This window comes from Nicotiana attenuata, chromosome 2 (genome assembly GCF_001879085.1).
Source record: "Nicotiana attenuata strain UT chromosome 2, NIATTr2, whole genome shotgun sequence".
Taxonomy (NCBI): Eukaryota; Viridiplantae; Streptophyta; class Magnoliopsida; order Solanales; family Solanaceae; genus Nicotiana; species Nicotiana attenuata.
The window spans coordinates 54,947,377-54,969,535 of NC_031990.1; the positions used below are offsets into that span (position 1 = coordinate 54,947,377).

The window sequence follows — 22,159 nt, forward strand, 5'->3', positions numbered from 1 at the left end:
TAGAAATTACTTGAACATTGTTTAAATTCAATTCCTCTGTAGACGATAATCATAATTATACCATTTTTGGCTAAAGAGCATTAATTTCGTATTGTGTTTTGCGCTCGTCAATATTCCATAGTTTACATCCTTTTATGTTCAAGCTTCCAAACTTCTTAGGCTTATACACTTTTTCCCAAGCTATTAGAGATATTTTCCTCTGCCCTTCAGAACTTGCCAGAGATATTCCCTGCACTTTCTATCAATTCTTTTATCACACTTTATGGTAAAATGAACACAGCCCCCAAAAGTTGTATATAGAGAAGAGAACAATATTAATTATTTGTAATCTGCCAGCATAAGAAAGCTGCTTAGAATAACCACTTCTCATTCTATATGTGATCTTCTTTACTAGCTTGTGACATTCCACTCTACTCCAGTTCTTTGAAGATAAAGGTAATCCTAAGTATCTAATAGGCCAAGAGAAATGTAACTTTTCAAAAAGTGAGATTTATAATATTAAAAGTAAGACAAATTATCTACTACAATAGGTAATATTAATCTGATAGTTGTGACATTATTTTCCGTATCAGGCCGGTGTATATAAACTAAATTTTTGAGAATAATACTCATAGAATATCACTTCCATGAACACCTTAGTGGATAGTCATTAAGGAAGTCTCTATGTATATCTTCCTTTAAGTATTAAAAATATCTTAAAATAAAAGTAAATAGTAATCCTTGTTAAGTTCTTTCAATGAAACTTAGAGATCAATCAAGTTATGAGAATTACTCACACTCTCTCACTAGACTCATTTGTCATGCCATTTAAAATACTGAGTTATTCTATTTTATTACCACAAAACTCCGACCCAAGATCCAATTATAAAATGTGTTAAAATAGTTGGTCCCATTTTTTACTTATCCTGCAGTCGTCTTCCTCTTCATTTTAGAACATTTACCGAAGCAAATAATGTCACTGCACCGTATTATTTCATAATACGATGCTCGGGTTTCTTCTTAATTTAGAATTAGAACTAGGTGTGTATATCATTTTTTCAAAGTCTATGCGTAATATCGATAATTAAAAATCAAATATAAGCTTCCACTGGGCGCACGTTGGTAGTGAAATTATCGTACGGCCCGCCGAAAAATGGTTGGGGGCAGGAAGAAAAAAGCAGCAAAGAAGATTGAACTATCAGAAGTGAAGGTAGCTAATATAAATCGTTGAGCTCTAGAGAAACCTGACCTTATGGAGACTTACCCGATATTTAGTCAATCAACAAATGGGGTAACAAACACCAACAGTGAGGGTCAGAATACTCCATCGAATATAGGTAAGGATGTTGAAATTGAAATAGTTTATAATGTGGTTACAAGAATCTAGGCTGGGACTGAGTGTATGGAGTTTTCCGAGTAGCTCAAGGCATGGAAAAAAAATTGTGAGTCCCTCTGCCCTAGAGGTTGATAACTTATAGAGTACGCAGATGAACCCTAAAATAAAAGCTACGGCAGAAGAGGTCGATAAGGTCGCACCAACATAACAAAGAAAGAATGAGCTACCTACTACAAATAATGGCATTAAAACATTGGTGAATGTTGTTACTAGTAACAATTTGGAATCTTGAGGAATGGCTCTGAACTACATCACACTAATAATACAAGATAGGGAGAAGATTATGGTACTTGATCAGGAAGAAATTGACGAGGAGAACGCGAAATGGAAACATGCTTTTGTCTTATATGTGATAGGATACTCACCTTCAATTGGAGCCTTAGAGAGATTCTTCGATAGTCAGTGGAATTTTGCAACTAAGCCACAAATCTACTATCATCACGAGGATAATTTTGTGATTGGATTTAGCAATGAAGAGGAGAAGAACGTGGTATTGTATTCTGGACCACACTTTATTAATAGTAGAACTGTAATTGTGAAAATATGGTCTCCTGATTTTAACTTTCATGATGAAGTATTGAGAACTATTCCAGTATGGATAAAATTACCAAACCTACCGATTAACTGTTCGGGAAGAAAAACTATCAGTCATATTGGTAGTGGACTGGGATTCCTTTGTTTGCAGATGAGTGCACTACAAATACTGCTGGTATATATTATGTTCGCTTACTCATTGAAATGGATGTCACAGGGCCCTTTCTCAAGATAATGAAGGTGCATGACCCTAAGGGGAATACTTGTAACGACCCAGCCGGTCGTTTTGAGAGTTGTAGCCACTTTTCCCCCTCTCCCCCATTTATTGCTCAATTTTATGCTTTATAGTTGTTATATAACTTACTGAGTTAGTCGGTTCGGGTCCAAAAAGATTTCGAAATGAACCGAGACACTTAGTCTCAAAGTTGGAAGCTTAATTTGAAAAGGTTGACCGGATGTTAACTTATATGTAAATGACTCCAAAATAGAGTTTTTATGGTTCCGTTGGTTTCTTAGGTGATTTCAGACTTGGGAGCGTGTCCGGATTGTGATTTGGAGGTCCGTAGTTGAATTAGGCTAGAAATGGCGAAAGTTGGATTTTTGAAAGGTTTAACCGGGAGTGGACTTTTTTGATAACAAGGTCGGATTGGATTTTCGAAAGTTGAACTAGGCCCGTGGTGTCATTTGTGACTTGTGTTCAAAATTTAAGGTCATTCGGACGTGGTTTGATAGGCTTCGGCGTCATTTGTAGAAGTTAAATTTTCTTAGTTTCAATAGGCTTAAATTGGGATGCGATTTGTATTTTTGATGTTGTTTGAGGTGATTTGAGGGCTCGACTAAGTTTGTGTTGTATTTTGGGACTGAATAGTATGATTGGTTGAGGACTCGAGTGGTTAACGGATCAAGTTTTGAACTTAAAGAATTGCTGAAGTTGGCAGCTGCTGGTGTAATCGCACCTGCAGACTGGGCACCGTAGATGCGAGCTCGCAGAAGTGAGAAGGGAGCCGCAGAAGCGGGCAAGAAAGAAGTGAGCAGAGGTCGCAGGTGCGAGGTTATTTCCGCACCTGCATGGTCGCAGATACGGCGTTAGGGGCGCAGGAGCGGAAGGCTCGCAGGTGCGATGGTAAATTATACACCTACGATTGCGCAGATGCGGGGCCAGGACCGCAGAAGCGTAGGCCCAACTCCAATAGATCTATCGCAGAAGTGAAATTGTGGTCACTTCTGCGACACCGCAGATGCGGACAGAAGCGGAAAGGCTGGAAAGAGTGTTAAGTACAAGGGTTCGCGATTTTGGCTTCATTTTAACATTTGAGCTCGGGTTTTGGAGATTTTTTAGAGGATTTTTAAGGGATTCTTGAGATAAGCTCCTTGTGCTCATTTTTTATCAATAATCTTGTTTCCCCATTAATTTTCCCACCTAGATTGTGTGGTTTTGAGGTGAAATTTGGGGGTTTGTGGCTAGGGATTTGGAGAGTTTGATTTGGGGATTTGGGTGACGATTTAGTGTCGGATTATGATAAACTTGGAATGGCTAGACTCGTGATTGAATGGGCTTTCGGATTTTTTGACATTTGTTGGATTTCGGGACTTGGGGGCTGGCTTTGAGCTGATTTTGGATTTTTGATTAATAGCTTCATAATTTCTTGTGGAATTGATTCCTTTAGCCCGTATTGATTGTATCGTACTGTTTGTGACTAGATTCGGTCATTTGAAGGCCGAGTTGCGAGGCAAAGGCGTATTGGAGTAGAGTTTTGCTGGGATCGAGGTATGTAACACTTCTAAACTTAGCTCTAAGGGTTCGAAAATCCGAATTATATGTTATGTGATTGGTGTTGAGGTGACACACATACCAAGTGACGGGCGTGCAGTCGTGCACCGTGAGAATTGTGACCTGGTCAATTCCATGGCTCTATATAGTGGATCTATCTTGTTGATATCCGTGTTTTTATCATGTGATAAAGTAATTAAGCTGTCAATCATGCTAGAGATCATGTTTAGGCTATATGCTGGTACTGTTGGGACCCATAGTGATCATTTCTTGCTGTTGACTTACTGATTTCATTGGTATTCGTACTCAGTTATATTCATTTCATTTCATATCATATCTCAGTCTCTGTTGTTATTTATTTATACATCATATCATAATGTTCGAGCTAGTTTCAAGACATTGTGAGCCCGTGAGAGAGATTGGAGAGATTGATGATTGAGTGAGGCCGAGGGCGTGATTATGAGTGACATTTATGGGATCGGACTGCACGCCGCAGCGATTTTACTGATTTATGATAGTGCTTGGGCTGAAGGAGCCCCTTCGGAGTCTGCACACACCCCTAGTGAGTGTGGTTGATTTATATTGAGGGATGGATCTTCCCTAGACATGGATCTTGTCCGAAGCATTTATACCTGGGGATGGATCTTCCCCACGGACTGGATTGGCCCTACTCAGTACTGAGTGACTGATGGTCAGTTATGTATATATTCTTGGATGGATCTTCCCTGGGCCGGATCGATCATATACAGTACTGAGTGATTGAGCATTTGAGAGTGCGAGCGCTTGAGGCTATCAGCATAGTGCATCACATACAACATGTGCATTGACATGTAGAAGTTATATTCTTCACATTATTCAGAATTGATCTGTTTTATTGTATTGAGTTTAACTGTAGAACTTGAAAGCATGTCTATGTTTATGCACTGTTATTTCTATATTGAACTGTATCATTTGAGTTCGTCACTACTTTCAGTCCAAAGGATGGATTTGTTACTTATTGAGTTGGTTGTACTCATGCTACACCCTGCACCTCGTGTGCAGATCCAGGTGCTTCCGGTCACGGCGGCTGCTGAGTGTGGAGTTAGGATCTTTAGAGACTATCGAGGTAGCTGCATGGCGCTCGTAGACCTTGCCTCTCTTTCATTATCTTTACTTATATTTCAGTTCTTATTCCTTATACGTTGTAGTATACTATATCCCTTTATAGATGCTCATGTACTCGGTGACACCCCAATTTTGGGAGAGATTTGTATTGAGTTGCGAATTTTATTCTGCTTTTAAAAAGTTTTCCTTAAATATTAACTGCTTCCGTATTTTTCAAATCTTTTACTGTGTTAAAATGGTTGAGTAGTTGGCTTGCCTAGTTCCACGATAGACGCCATCAGGATGGTTTGGTTTTGGGTCGTGACAAGTTGGTATCAGAGCCTAGGTCACATAGGTCTCACGAGTCATGAGCAAGTTTTGTAGAGTCTTATGGATCGGTATGGAGACGTCTGTACTTATCTTTGAGAGGCTGCCGAACCCTTAGGAAACTTCACAATCTTGAATTCTTGTCCTGTGAATCTGTTGATTCTGGTAACTAAATTTCTGTTATTCTTTTCTCTCACAGATGGTGAGTACACGTGCTATCGGATAGGATGGACAGCCACCAGTACCACCCGTTAGGGTCGCGAGAGGCCGAGGTTGCGGTAGGGGCATTAGTAGGGGCAGAGGTGCAACTTGTACACCTGTAGACTGATCGCTGCCAACTCCGCACTACTAATAAGTAGCAAGAGAGTATCGCAATAGCTTTTACCCAATTTTGGGTCGGGATCGAATCCACAGAGAGCTAGGATTGGAATCGAGTATCTATCTAGTTTAGGATTGCGTGTGTGCTCTTAATTGGTCTTCTATTCATTTGGATTTTCTTTATGGTTCTATTTTTATCAAACTACTAATTGAAAAATGCAACTAGATTAAGCTAAGAGATAATTATTGCAAGTTGTATCTAATGGTTTAAAAGGCACTAGGGTAGTGACTTTCACCTAGGTGGCTAATTGACGGGTAATTGAATCTAAGGCACGATTAACATGATTGGAAAAATATGTTATAACCGTTGCTCGATACTACCCACTCTACACCTCTCGGTAGAAAGAGTAGTTTTGCCCAATTCACTCTCTCAAGATCAATTAGGTATGCATATTTGCCCAAGCAATTAGGGTTCAAGTCGGGTAATTACTCTCTCGAGGTTTAACCCTTTAATTGGGACTATCAAATCTCTTGAGTCCATCCCAATTCCTTATTGAGTCAATTTTTGAGACTTAGGTTCTCTTTCTCAAGAAGAGCCTAAGTCAACTTAGCAGAAACTAGTGTTTGCAACCACTAATTCATAAATTAAACCATAAAATTAACCCAAATAACAAACACCCATAATCAATCTAACCTTAAATCACAACACCCATCAATTACCCACACTAGGGTTGAGCCACAACCCTAGCTAACGGGTCTAGCTACTCATGCTTGAAGATAAAATCAAAGAAATAGATGAAGAGAAAGACATATTAATCAATTACTAATGTAAATACAAAGATTCAATGATTAAAACTAAGTAAAAGTGCCCAAAATGGCTAAGAAATGTCTTCTCACGAGCGCAGCTAACGTCTGATAATATCTGATGCCCTAAAAATGGAAAAATATTCTATTTATACTAAGCTGGAAAAACTGGACAAAATTGCCCCTGCGTGGTCAGTGCGGACCGCACAAAATGGTGTGCGGCAGCACTAGGCTCTTGAACTTGAAATTTTGACTCTCTGAACCCAGGCTCCGCGGACCGCACAGAATGGACTGCGGCCGTGGAGGCTCCTAGCGCGGTCCGCACAAAGTCGACCGCGGACCGCACAGGCTTGAATCTTTCCACTTGGCAGCTCTCTGAACCTTGCCTCTGCGGACCTCACAGAATGATAGTGCGGCTGCGGAGGTCCACCGCGGACCGCACAAAGTTTAGTGCGGCCGCATTGCTTCGAAGCCTGAAATGCTGAGTCTCTGAACCTCTCTAGTGCGGACCGCACAAAGTGTAGTGCGACCGCACTAGGCCTGTTTTTCCTGAGTTTGTCTTGTCTTTTGGTACTTGTGCAGGTTTCACTCCTTTTGAGCTGATCTTTGACATCTTGTCACTTTATTGATCAAACCTGCAATCAAGCACAACTTATGAGCCTTTTGGGACTATTTTGTATGAATTTATTATCAAAACATAAGCACAAAGGGGTATAAAATGCGTCAAAATCCCTAGTTATTAACTCCCCCAAACTTAAGCTTTTGCTTGTCCTCAAGCAAACAAAATAAGACCCACCCCTTAAGGGACAATCCAAGAAATTTTCAGCTTTCCTAAAGCAACCTCAACTAGCATCAATTGGGATTAACAATTGCCCTCGACATACATGAGTCATTAACAACATTTAACCTTTGAAAAACCATGGATCAAGTGTGACACAAGAGCATCAAGAGTTGACTCAACACATCAAAGAACTCTTTCAATTACTTTGGTCATTGTGGAACCCAAACTAACACATCCTCAACTCTCCCTAAGCAAACCTCACCTTTAGAATATTGGCATACAAAACGAGGTTATTGGAAATTCACTCATCTTTCTCAAGGAAAGGTCACAAGTCCGGCTCTAAGTACCATATGCTTGCCCCTTATGTGAGTATCCACTAATGTAAGCTTCACTCGACTCAAGATCATATAGGGCTTTTGTGGAGTCATTGTGAAGGCTTCTGGTTCAGGGTAAGTCATATTTTTGTTCAAGTGGGTTCCATCTTCCCTTAAGCACTTCTTTTGATTCATTTGGCATAATTTACTTGACTCTCTGAGTCATTTCACTTCTTTCTAAGGGGTTAGAGAGACACATTGTCACTCTTTCTTATGCATTTCAAACCTTTTCTCCTTTTTCAACTTTCCACACCTTTCTTTCTTTGCTTTTCTTGAATCCCTTTGTAGTCTTTTTCACCTTTTTGTCTTTTTGCTTTTCTTTCTTCTTCATTGCCTTTCCTTTTCTTCACTTTTGTGCCTTTTAACCACCTTGATGCAATCCCCGTCTCTCCCCCCAAACTTATACTTTTGCCATGTGCTAAAGGAAAGATTGGGTGCCAAGAGAGGGTATCTTTTAGAACGGGTATAGGCTTGTATCATGGTTCATGAAAGAAAAAGGTCTAAGGATCAAAAGGGTTAACTAGGGATCATATCACTAGTAGGCTATGGAATTGTTCAATCTATCATTTGGATCAAGAAGAGCCTATAATCACGTCTCAAGTCAAAATTCACTTAGGATTTCGCCTCAACAAACATTCAGGGCAAGTTCTAGACCAATGGCTCGGGACTTGGACTAGCAATTCAATTACTCACCACACAATCTAAGGGATTGCTAAAGACATAGAGTCGGGGGCCCACAACGACCTTAGATACGATTTGAGCACACAATGGTCCCGAAAAACCACTTGATGAACATCGGTCAACACAAGAGTCTCAAGGTCACGACTTTCACCATCCTAAATACAACAATTTGTTTTTTGACCATAAGATCAAAGGCAAATGTGCTAGGCCCAAGTGAAGCTTTGCTTGAGGTACCCTTAACTACAAACTACTAAAAACAAAAAGAAAAACGGACTCAAACCCTTAAGAAGGTTGTCACGCCATCTATCATTGGGAAGAGCCACCCGGTTCACACAACATTCCACCTTTGGAAAGAACCGTGGCATTAAGAAAACCAAAGGTTTATTGAAAACTCCGAAAACAAAAAGCTACGAATCACAAATAAGAAGCTAAAAATGAAAGATTTTGCGGAAAATAGAATAAATATATACAAGGGGGGATTTGAATATACAATAGACGGGATGAATATATACAATGAAATGTAACTTTATATACAGACAAAAAGTGAAAAGTCAAGAAAGCATAAAAATATCAATATATACAGTCATCCACAAAAATGTATAGGGCTCACCCCCTCAAATGAAAGCTGGCATTGTCCCCAATGCCAACTAGTCTAAATAAGCACCAAAAATATAGAAAAAGGATATAGAAGACTCCCTAAGCCGTGTCTGTCTGCATAGGATCATGGGTGGTCCCTGGGTCCTCTATGTGCTCGGGAACCTCAGACTGGTTCCCGGTAGTCTGCTCTGCTGCTACTGGGACCTGGGCCTGGACCTGGACAGGCTCTGGAACTGGTACATCCTGTGGCTGACTAGAGGAAGCCTCCGGTGGGTCCGCCAACTGGATGATGGCATCATCTGCTCTAGGAATCTTCCTCCTCTTCTGAGGCCTCTGGGTCTGCTCCGGCTGTGGATAAGCTGCTGGGACTGGAACATCAAGCAACAGGTCCAAAGGCAGGTGGTCTGCCTTCAGTCTATCAACATCTGCCCGCAGCTCCTTCACGGACTCCTTGGAGGCCCGTGTCTTGGGCAGCTTCTTATGCTCCTTAGGAAGCTCCTTGAGAGCCTTGCTGTGTGAATCGACTGCCTTGGCCAATGCATCCTGAGCGGTGAGGATTTTCTTCTGGTTCTCAAGTATCTCCTTCAAAGCATCCTCTATCGACTGTGGGACCTGTGCTGGCTGAGGTGCCGACTGAGCCGCTACAGTAGTAGTCAATGTGGACAACTTGGATGAGGCAATCTGCATCCAGTTGTTTATACTCAGCAGGGCCTGGCTCAGCCGGTGGGCAGTGATGGGATGGGCCCGGGTAGATGGGATCTCCGGGCCTGCTGATGTGGAAGGGCTAGGAGGAATGGCTGAAGATGTGGAAGGTCCGAGAGGCATGCCAGCAGAAGTGGGGGTAGGCTCAGCAGGGACCTCTACCACAACTGGCTCTTCAGACTGGCCAGTTGGGGCAAAAGTAGGGGCTTTGTAGTTCTTGTCCTTGGGGTTGTCATTATTTACTCGAAACTACATCCTACACAATATAACCCACGTAATAAGTATAAAGTACTAACAATTAGGCTCAAATCCAATCAAAGTTTAATTAGTGTGCAAAATATAGCTAAAACATGAGTTCCTAGCCTACCATCAAATATTGCATCAATTGGTAAGTTGTTATGGCAACTAGTCACTAAGAAGGATGTGTTATGGGTTAAGTGGGTAAATGGGGTTTATATAAAGGACCGTAGAGATATCTAGGAACATAGTCCACCGCAAAAGTGTAGTTGGTACTGGAAGAAGTTGAATTCATTGAAAGAGATAATGGCACAATAGTATAACAGAGACACATACAAGCTAACTTCAATTGGCGCATATTCTGTATCAAGTAGTTATAATTCAATGCTTGGGGATATGACAAGGATGAGAGAAGCTGAATTGGTTTGGAATGCTATAATGTTGCCTCGGCATAGAGTAATCATATGGCTTTCTTATCAGGATAAATTGCTAACAAAGGAAAGGCTATTGAAACTAAATATACTTACTGATGGCAACATGAATTGCTGCTTATGTGAGCTTGGAGTTCCTGAAACTGAACTATACCTTTTTTCTGAGTGTGAATGGGTCACTACAGTAAGAGAAAAACTTGCTACATGGACTGGTATTGCCTTCCCACAGAAGCCTTCCAGAAGCACCTTGAAATGGATAAGAAATAAACAACGGAGGCAATTCAGGAAAGAAGTTGGAGCTGTTATTTATGGAGACACGATTTACTATACATGGCAAGCTAGGAATTGGAGAATATTCAGGAAATTAAATGTAAATAGAGAGTTTATAGTTTTACAGATTCAGAAAAAACTTAGGTAGAGAGCAATTGTGCAGGTTCTAGGAGAGCTAGAAACTTTCAAGTTTTGATTCATAGGCTCTGTAATTAGATTACATAGATGATTGATTTGTCTTTCGGAGATCTTAGAATTCTGAGCGCACTTCCTAGAAGGTGGTTTGGAATTTAGATGCTCTTAGTTTGTAAAGTTTTTAGTTGTTATGGTAATATTCACAGTTTATTACCAAAAAAAGTTACATTTCAATTGATCTTGATTGGACAAAAGATCTTTATTGGACAAAAGATTCTTTACACTATCGATTCAAATAAATGAAACTCAATTATCGAAAATCCTTCTACAAGTCTGATCATCAATAGGAGGAGCACGCGTGTTACTGAATTCATTTTTCGCGGGAAGGGAACTTTTTGATTCTTACACGCGGTGGATAACACAATAGAAAAAGTGGAAAATGTGGTTTAGGGCATGTGGCTTCATCATATCATGTATAGACATGTTTTACTTTCTTTTACATGAGGAAAGATTGAAGAAAGAAAAAAATGAGTTACAAAAGATCAAAACAAATTATAAATTGTAAATTGTAAGTTGCAATTTAATTTTATCTTCAATACAGGTAATCAAACTTGTAATCTTATCTCAGATCTATTAAAATTAAGAAGCTTGTGCGGCATATGATCACTGCTTTTGGAAAACTGGACGACAATGCATTATTATATTTCTAGCACTGCATACTGAATGATAAGACCATAGCTTAGATTCTTTAGAGAGTACATCAAAAGAGTGAATCGAATTTAGTTTCGTGGTCTAGCATGGGCACTAATTAAAGATTTCCTTTCCGAAGGAGCCATCCTATACATGAGCGAGGGGCAGATCTACTAGGTATTCTACGGGTTCACGTGAATCCTATATATATAATAGAAATTCACTAAATAGCTATAAAGATTTGGATGTAAACCCTGTTGTACATTAGCTTGCATTTACTGTAAGAACTCATATGAAGTACAAGAAGGGGGGGGGGGGTTGAATTAGAACCAATTAAAATTCTAGTTGACTAAGTGTGAGTTTAGTTGACTAGGTTTTGCATAGTGAACAATTCCAGTAAGAATGAAATAGACTAACAGAAAAGTAAGAAGGCACAATAGTTTTTATACTGGTTCAGTACCGGTGTGGTACCTACGTCCAGTTCCCTTAGGTCACAAGGGTTTTCTTAGATCTTTGATAAAGGATTACAAAAGTGATGGTTTTAGTGCGTTCACCATCAACGATGTTCAGCAACAGTGATCTTTGTAATGTTGACACAACTCTCTTTTGTGTTCTAACTCTTCTTATCATTGTGACACTTGTAAACTCAAGAATACAGTATTTGTACTAAGAACTAGAAAGGCTTAGACAACAGTTTTTGTAGTTGCCTGAAGTTCAATGTCCTTCTGCTTCTTCCTTTATAGCTCCTGAGTCTTCTGCTTCCTTGACTTCTGGGATTGTACTAAGCAATTTTAGGAATCATTTCCTTGTGAGGCATGTACTTCTAAGATAAAGACCCAAGGGTTGCCTCATGAATCTAGTTTGAAATTGTAGCTATATTCGTCTCTCTTTCCTTATGAATTGCTTCCTTGACTGGAGATAATCTTGGCTGATTGCTTCAATCTTGGCGGATTGCTTTCGTTTCCTTCTTAGCTTTCTTGGCTTGAGCTTCTGCTGAATCCTGCAGGTTTGATTGTTGTCCGTGATTTGCTCCATTCTTGCACGTTTGAGGATCTTGGTTAACACTGATTGGTCTGTCTGTGATTTGTTCCACTTTTGCACACTTGAAAATCTTGATCGGTTGTTGATTGACTCCTTCTTCTTAGGCTGACTGATTTATTTACCATGTAAGGCAATGGTTGAAGATACATAGCCGTTGAGTAGATCTTAATTCCTTTTAGCAATGTTGTTGCTCACCAGAATCTGCATACAATAATATACCATTAGTCAAGGCTTCTTTAGGGTTGTTGATCATTATTAAAATTCTAAACTTAACAATCTTCCCCTTTTTGATGATGACAATAAGCTAAAAAGAGTTTGACTAATTTATGGATACTTCCCTTTACTTTTCAAGTGTGCTCCCCCTGTCTTCAAGCTAGTTCTTGGGTGTTGATTTGAATCTGCACTTTTGAACCTGCACAACCTGCACTCTTTTTCTTTCTTCTCCCCTTTTGACATCAATCAAAAAGAGCAAGAGAAACTACTTACAGTAATAGTAATAACTAAGCAGGCAAAAAATTTGTACAACTAAGCAGTTATAGTGAGTATAGTCGACTGATGCTCATCCCAGACACAACCGAAAAAAATAGTCTTAAACTACCACATAAAACAAAAAGCAAAAAAATTGTCTTAAGCTTCCCAAACATTCAATTCTTTCCAAGGAAATATTTCAGGGTGTTGATCACTTTAGTGCAGAAGCTTTCATAGGAGGCATCAATGTCCTTGGTGACTTTGGTCAGCTTCTCAGTGACATCCTGCATAGCCCTGTTTCCTTGGTTACTTCTATAATCTTGTCCACCTGCTCCGCATAGAGGTTAGTAATTCCTTGATACCTGCAATGTCGTGTTGCATCAGCATCAGCTGGTCTAAAGAAGAGGACTTGTTGGTTTCAGATTTGATTCCCCTACTGTTCTGAGTAGGGATGACCTCTGGTGCTTTTGTCCTTCTTAATCCAAGGTATACCCCATCATGGCAAAAGGCAGTCTTGTCATAGGTGCTGGAGATAGTCTTTGGAGCATAGAGAGATAGGTCTACTTTCATGACTTTCAGGATGTGAGAGACTAGTAAATCATAGGGAAGGCTCCTCGCAGAAGATGAAACGTCCCTGATACTTTCAAGAAAGTATTGACGTACCTAGGCAAACCATATGATAGCTTTACCATTCACCAAACAATAGAGAACAAATACATCTCTGAGAGACAGAGTACTCAGAGAACCAGTACAGGGTAGCAAATGGTTGCAATAATATGGGCTAGAACACGATGTTCAAATTTCATGTTCTTAGGACCTGTATCAGGGGGTTTCAGACAGAACACTTTTGGCCTCATCAAAAGATACTTCAAAATTATCTGGCAAGGAATGTTGCACAAAAAACTTGTATCCAACAAACTTTGTAGCAAAGATTTTTTCAAACTGATAAGAACAAGGATAATGCGAGTTCCTAAGACCATGGTTTCTAGATCGTCTTTATCATTCACAAAAAGGTTTTCATAGAACATATGCACAGGCTCTTCATAGACAGTATCACCAATAGTAGCAAAAAGATAGACAAGTTTCTGAGTTTCAAAAATATACAGAACATTACAGTGGGAGTTTTGCATAGACTTTAAACTTGCAATGCGACCAAAAGCAATTGACTTTCCTTTGAAAGCGAAAAAACTATCCTTCTCCTCAGGACCGTAGAAAATCATCTTGTCTTCAGGACCAAACTCTATACTTTCAGCTTTTCCCTTTTTCTGAGAGGATTATTTGGGGATGAACTCCATTGGTCGTCTTCCTGCCCTCTTTTGAGATATGATAATTTCTTCTTGAGAGCCACTCGAATCTACTTCAATGAGTAAGTGATCTGTGATTTCGGAGGATTCGATATCTACAGGGTCATCTTTGGTTTTCTTGAATCGGTGGCTTCTTCTGGGTATGAAAGAGGAGGGAGAGGGTTTTGCTTTGGCCATGAGTGGAAGAAAACAGAGAGAAAGAAGATTGGTTTCTTTGAGAGAATGTGAGATATAATCGAGGGAGGAGGAGTTAAAAAGCACTAGAATGGACGCCTTAATTCCCGGAGAGACGTATGAAAGGCAACTGAAAAGTTGCCTTCTGCAAAACTACCCCGTCGGTTCACAATAAATGAGTGTGAAGATTAATCAAGTACTAAATGATTTTTTGGCGAAAATAACAAGATATATGGAAATAAATAAAAGTAACTATAAAAAATATTAAACATGGTTATGAGGGAATTGTACATATACCAATTTTATTTCGAAGGAAACAAAATCTTTCTTCAAGCAAAGATTTTGTAAAAATATCCGCTAACTGATTTTCGATATTAACAAATTCTAACACAATATTTCCTTTAGCAACATGATCACAAATAAAATGATGCTTGATCTCAATATGCTTAGCCCTAGAATGATGCACAGAGTTTTTTGATAAACAAATTACACTGGTGTTGTCATGCATAATAGGAATAGAATTAAGACATAAATCATGATCAAACAGTTACGTTGATGCATGATCCATAGTACTTGTGTGCAGCAGTTGCCTATTTCCAAATATTCTACCTCTGTGGTGGATAAGGCCACACAGAAGGAAATGTAGTAACCTTTTTCACGCTGCACTTTCTTGCAAAAGACTTCAAAGTTCCTTAATGCCTCATTCTTGTGACTTAGAAAAATAACCCAGGTGAATCTAGAAAAATCATCTACTATAATAAAAGCATACTTTCTACCACCTATGCTAGCAGTTCTAGTAGGTCCCAAAAGATCCATATGCAGTAGTTAAAGAGATTTTGTAGTTGAAACAATGTTTTTGACTTTAAAATAGGACTTGCTTTGTTTTCCTAGTTGACATGCATCACAAATCTGATCTTTTGAAAAATCTAGTTTTGGAAGACCAATGACAAGATCATTTTTAGAAAGTTTATGAATAGTATGCATGCTGGCATGACCAAGTTTTCTATGCCATACCCAAGGGTCATCAAGAATAGAAGCTAGACAAATTTGATTACCAACACTATCTAAGTTGCTGATAGTATAAACATTTCTGTCCCTATTTCCAGAGAGGATAACTTTACCCGATTCATCTTCAATAAACCAACCATGTTTTTGAAACGAGCCACGTAGTCATTGTCACATAGTTGACTAATGATGAGAAGATTGTAACCAAGTTCATCAACTAGATACACTTCATCTACATCACATGTTGAGCTGAGAGGAACCTTTCCAACCCAATTACACTTCCTTTTGATTTATCTCTAAAGGTAACTGTTCCTTCATCTAGTTTGGTGACAATTTTGAATAATTATTTGCCACTAGTCATATGTCAGGAACACCTGCTGTCAAGATACAATTTTCCTTTTTGATTCTTCTTGCGGTATTCCTGAACAAAATTACTTGTTTTTAGGCACCCAAGCCTGCTTGGGTCCTGAATGGTTAGATTTCTGAGTGTTAGCTTGACTAGGAGGATTTAGGTCGCCGGACCCATCTCCTATTGTCCTTGAACCTGCAATGGTTAGAAGTGTGACCAAGTTTTCCACAATAAAAACACGGCAGATTATTGGGATTTTCAAAGCCCCTTTCTGCTCTGATTTTGTTCCTGCATTAGTTAGTGTTGTGACCATTTTTACCACAATAAGAGCATGCATGAGAGGTTCTAGTTCTAATTAAAGATGTTTGAGGAACAGTCTGATTTGATTTGACAGAACTATGACTAGTGGATTTTCGTAATCCATTCAGTTGAAGTTGAAGTTCATTAACTTCATCTTGAAGCATGTCACGCTTAATTTCACAAATGTACAGCTTCAAGGCTCAGTCTTTCTTTTCTCTTTGGATCTTTCCGAGTTCATTTAGAACTCTTTCAATATATACAAGAATAATATCAACAAATTCTTGGAGTTCATAACAGTTGGGACATGTAGGAAGACGTACCTCACTGGTTCCCTCGTCTGCCATAAGACCAAGTTCACTTGAGTCTTCTTCCTCATCTGCTCCTTCGTCTTCCATGAGCCCAAGTTCACTTGAGTCCTCATTGCTATCTTTTTTTATGGCCATGAAACACATATTTGCAATTTTTTCATGGTCAGATTCTTCTTCATCACTCCAGGCTCCAAACGACTTCTTCTTTTGAAGGTTCCTGTTGAGCTTCTTCTTCAGTTCGGGAAAATCAGCTTGAATGTATCCATATTTTCCACATTCATAGCATCTTCCATCATTTTTATCATTTTCATTATTTTCCCTTCTTTTTTTGAAGTTTGATGTACCTCTCCTACTATTTCTGTTTATCCTCATCATGCTTGTTACAACTTGGGAGAGCGTGGCTATGTTTTCATCTTGTTCTTCTACTTCCTCTTCATTTTCTGGTTTAGTCACAGTTGCTTTAAAAGCAACTATTTTCTTCTTTTCTTGTTGAATTTTCCTGTCCAAGTGAGTTTTCTCAAAGGCAATTAGATCACCTCTAAGTTCATCATAGGATATTTTGTCAAGGTTCTGACATTGCAGAGCAATAACCTTGGGCTGCCAAATTGTGGGTAGACTTCTAAGAATTTTCCTGACCCGTTCTCTGCTCTTTATTGGTCTACCAAAAGACTTTAGATGTCACGCCCCGAACCTGGGCCTGGACGTAGCACGGCACCCGGTGCCTGACTATATGTGACCGAGCGAACCAACTGGCTGGCTGAATCAACATGTGGTATCATAACATACTGAATGCGGAAGATAAACTAACACATGCTGATATACTGAAAATCTGGATGATATAAATCAAAGTGCGGAAATACTAATACAATTCTGAAACATATTTGTAGCCATCATAGCTTAATATGAAAAGCATGTGACTCTCTCTAACTGTTACCCTAGTCTATGAAGCCTCTAATTTGTACTGAAAACACTGACTGTCTGAAAATACTGAAGACTGTAGTAATGATAATGCCCCGAAAGAACTGGGGATCACCAAATAGCTGGTACAAGAATCCTAGCGCTCTGAATCATCAACCTGTAAATCATTACCTGCATCGTGAGATGCAGGCCTCGGGCAAAAGGGACGTCACTACATTTGAATTGCACTGGGTAATGNTATGTAAAGCAACTGAAAGAAATAATCATAAATGCCGAAACTAAAACCAAGTTGATAGCTGAGAATTTATAATCGATAACTGAAATGCTAACTATTGAAACTAAAACTGAAATGATAACTGGTAACTGATAACTTAACTGATAACTGATAACTGATAACTGAACTAATAACTGATAACTGATAACTGATAATTGAACTGAACAAAGGAAGTAAGGATATGAATACTCCCTCTTCTGAATGATGAACAACCTGTTTATCTGAATAAATAAGCTGCGACCTCAGGCCCAATATATATATATATATATATATATATATATATATATATATATATATATAAATATATAATATATATATATATTATCTATATATATGTGCACAACTGCGGCCTCGGGCCCAAGTATACGTATACATAACTGCGACCTCAGGTCCAAAATGCATAAAGCATAAACTGCGGCCTCAGGCCCAAAGATGCATAAAGCATAAACTGCGGCCTCAGGCCCAAAGATGCATAAAGCATAAATTGCGGCCTCAGGCCCCAAATACAGGTGTTCAACATTCAGGAATTGAGAATCATACTGCAATACATGATAGTGAAATACTAAATTACACTGAGTTGCATGATACTGGAATACTGGATCACACTGAGTTACATAATACTGGAATACTGAATAGGACAAGACTGAGACATGTATTCTTGAACTGATTATGAACACTGAAACTTCAACTGCTTATGGCATACTGAGTAATCTATACTAAGACTCGGGGGCATCAAACCCAAGTCTATATTGAATATGCATTGAGCTCACAACGTTCAGAATGAAAGTGGTGAACGAGTTATGAAGCTAGAGAATAGAAGTTCTGCAACTATTCAAGGAACTAGGCTAAACTATATTTCTGAGGCAATTAGTAACGCCATAAAAGAAACGTAGTGTAGGGAGAATCATTAAAATTCCCAAACATAGAGAGTTAGCCTCACATACCTTAACTTCCTGCTCTTGAGCATAATACAATATCCGCCAACCCTTTCAACTTTAATCTATATATTTACAAGTCAAAGGGATTCCAAATTAGCAACAATAGTCATGTTTTGGTCACTTAGGCATTTTATCAAACACTTGGTGGCATAAAGCTTCATAGCCCTTATTAATGGTGTTTCTACACCCAACAACCCATTCTCTTGTTCCTAGTTAAATTATAAAGTCTCAAACGATTATAATCAACACTATTCTTCATCACCCATAAGGTAAACAACACTCTTAACCAATAATAAACAATCAACACCCCAACCCTATAATCGTTCATGCTTTTCTATCTAACCCATCAACTTATATCTCCTGAACTAGGATTTATAATCATTAAACCAATGCTGGAATCAATTAGAGAGTGAAGACATTACCTCTTTGAAGTCCAATCCCCTTGAATTCGAGTTCTAGGGTTCCTTCTCTCAACAATGATGTCCCAGTCGAATATCTAATGATATGGAGGGTTTACCCATGTTAATAAGATGTTCGGAAATTGAAATTAACTTAGAATCACCATTAGAACTTACCTTGGGTGGTTGATGGACCCTTAAGGAGTTAGATTTTTTTTAGAGCTTTACTTTCTAGAGCAAGTTTTTATGTTTTGGGGCTGTGGGGGACTAAATAGGGCTAAAAAAATGACTTCCCAAGTTGGCCACCGCGTCCCAGTAGGCCTGACCGCGGTCCCAACCGCGGTAAATCGCTGCAACACTGCCTCACCACCGCGGTCGCGGTCTGGGCGCGGTGGTTGCGCACTGTTCTGTAAAACGGGCATAACATTTTGCACAGAGCTCCGTTTTGGTTCCACAATATATCGTTGGAAAGCTATATAAAAGGCCTACAACTTTCATGCTTTGAGTTTTCCCAAATTCTTTACCCATTTTCACTAAACCCTGCTGGAATATAGACCTTCTGCAAACTTAGTCGATTTTTTCAAATCTTATGCACCTCACTTTCCATCTTGCTTTTGAAACAACTATTCTCACTCATAATCATCCCGATGGGAATTTACATGTCCAAAATATCCATCCAATTACCTTTTTCCACTTTTTGAGCACCGCCAACGTGGCATCTACCTGCATGTTAGTAAGACAAGAGGAAAGAATAACTGGTAAAGTTGAATTAGAGCCCAAGAATTCATACCTGAGGTGTGGAGGTAATGACTTCAGCTCCAACACCGAGGGTTCCTCGATTGAAGGCTTTGTTGGAGGCGTCTTTCTATTTTCAAGATCCAAAGAAAGTTTCCTAGGCTCATAAGAATAAGAGCCCATTCCATGTAAAGCATTCACGCACTCCACTCGGCTCGCATCATCATTGACATCCAAATTCAACAATACGGCCTCCAAAGGGTCCTCAACATTGATCATTGCACTGGTATCGTCAATTATCACAGCCGTGACTAAATCCACAAATGAACACATTTCGATACAATTGGGCTGCTTCATTGACTTGCACACATGAAATACTACCTTTTCATCACCTACCATGAAAGTGAGTTCCCCTGCTTCCACATCAACTAGAGCCTTTCCCGTAGCAAGGAAAGGTCTCCCTAATATGATCGGGACTCATAATCTACCTCACAATCCAATATCACAAAATCAGCTGGCAAGATGAATTTGTCCACCCGGACGAGCACATCATCAACAATACCCAATGGTCGCTTCATAGATCGGTCTGCCATTTGCAATCGCATGGAAGTTGGCCTCGGAGGCCCAATACCCAAACTGAGAAGGGCATTAAATTGATGCTTGCCCCAAGATCACATAAAGCTTTGGCAAAGTCTGCACTACCAATAGTGCAGTGGATAGTGAAAGCACCGGGATCCTCTAATTTCGGGGCCATTGAATGTACTATGGCACTTGGTGGGTCATCTTGATAGTTTCACAGTCCATTGATCTTTTCTTTGTAACCAAATCTTTCATGAATTTAGCATAACCATGCATTTGCTCCAAAGCCTCCACCAAAGGCACGTTGATGGATAAGCTCTTCATCATGTCAATGAACTTTTTGAATTGATTCTCACTTTTCTGCTTAGCTAACCTTCGAGGATAGGGGGGAGGTGGCCTAGGCAAAGGTGCCTTGGCTTTTGACACAACCGGCTCCGACATGTCAATTACGTGCTCCCTAGACAGGTTCACGGCCTCTTGAGTTTCCACCTCGGTTTCATTAATGTCAATCCTCACTTCATTGTTCACATTGTCATCAACCACATCTTCAACTACCACAGGACCCGCATCTTCTTGCAACTCCACATCATCTTCAACAACTTGCTTTTGTTTCGAGGCATTCACATCACCGCCTCTCCCACTTCTTGTTGTAACCGCCATGACATGGTTGTTCCCACCCTTTGGGTTCACTACCGTATCACTTGGTATAGCACCCTTCGGGCGAGTATTCAATGATTGAGAGATTTGGCCTATTTCCACCTCCAAGTTTCTGATAGAGGTATTGTGGGAAGCCAACTGTGCATCCGAGTCCGAATTCTTCTTCATCATATGTTCGAACATCATTTCGATTCTACCCATATCATTACCCGAAGAACTAGGACCTTGAGAAGGAAAAAGGGGTGGATTGTTCAGTTGTTGGTACATTGGGGGCCTTTGAAAGCCTTGCCCCCGGTTTCCTTGATTTCCATTAGTCCATCCACCTTGATTATTGTTGCCACCCCAATTGTTGTTATTACCATTCCAATTCCCTTGGTTGCCTTGATTGGCCCAGTTGTTATTTTGGTTGTTGCTCCCCCAATTACCACTGTTTTGTTGTTGATTTCCCCAGTTGTTATTTTGGTTGTTGCTCCCCCAATTACCACTATTTTGTTGTTGATTGCCCCCATTATCTTGAGGTCTCCACTGTTGTTGGTTTGAAGAGTTGCCCCGTTGGCCTTGAAAATTGTTCACATATTGTACCTCTTCATTTTGCTCATCATAGCCATCATTTTGAAACCAATTACAATCATCAGCAAATTGCTCATAATTCCCTTGGTTTTGTTGCCTTCTTTGCCTTCTCTTGTTGGTTGGGTTTTGGACTTGTTGAAACTGTGCCTTAGCCACTCATAGTAGTTGTTAACTCCGCTATAGCTTGCCCATGGTCGTGTAATTCCTTATTCAAATGAATAACCGTAGGATCACCTTGAGGAACATTGGCTCTACTTTGCCATGTGGAGGACGTATCCGCCATATCATCAAGGATCACACAAGCTTCGTCATAAGGCAACTTCATGAAATTACCCCCAGCCAATTGATTGACTATGCATTGATTTGTAGTATTGATGCCCCGATAGAAGGTTTGTTGTATCATCGCCTCCGTCATATCATTATTGGGGCATTCCTTCACCATCGTTCTAAACCGCTCCCAAATCTCATGCAAAGGTTTCGTGGGCTCTTGCTTGAAAGCCAATATTTTATCTCGAAGTGCCGCCATGTGCCCAGGTGAGAAAAATTTAGCAATAAACTTATCCGCCAACTCATCCCAAGTTGTGATGGAATGGTTGGGGAGGCTCTCTAGCCAATCCAGTGCTTTCCCCTGAAGTGAGAATGGGAAAAGCCTCAACCTACGAGCATCCTTGGACACATTCGTCTGCTTGCTACCCCAACATGTATCCACGAACCCCTTGAGATGTTTGTAGGCATTTTGATCCGCGGCGCCCGTGAAATACCCACGCTGCTCAAGTAAGGTCAACATCACATTGGTTATCTGAAAATTGCTCGCCTAGATTCTGGGGAGGACAATAGCACTTGCATATCCTTGGTTCGGTAGCACCCACGGAATCGCTCTTGGAGGTGGCGAAGGAGGGTCCGGAACGTTGTCATTAGCATTGGCCTGGCGGTCTCGTCGTGGTTCGAGAGGTACAAGAGGCACCTCATCCTCTCTAATTTCATCAACCTCCTCCCCCGCAAGCATATTTTCAAGAGGGTCATTAGCATTT

At 39.9% G+C, this 22,159-nt stretch overlaps 1 protein-coding gene across 1 annotated transcript; it reads left to right on the plus strand.

Annotated features, from left to right (window-relative positions):
* LOC109219873 lies at positions 9,981-10,433 on the plus strand. The gene has a single exon (XM_019384343.1). The coding sequence runs from the start codon at positions 9,981-9,983 to the stop codon at positions 10,431-10,433; it is 453 nt and encodes a 150-aa protein (XP_019239888.1).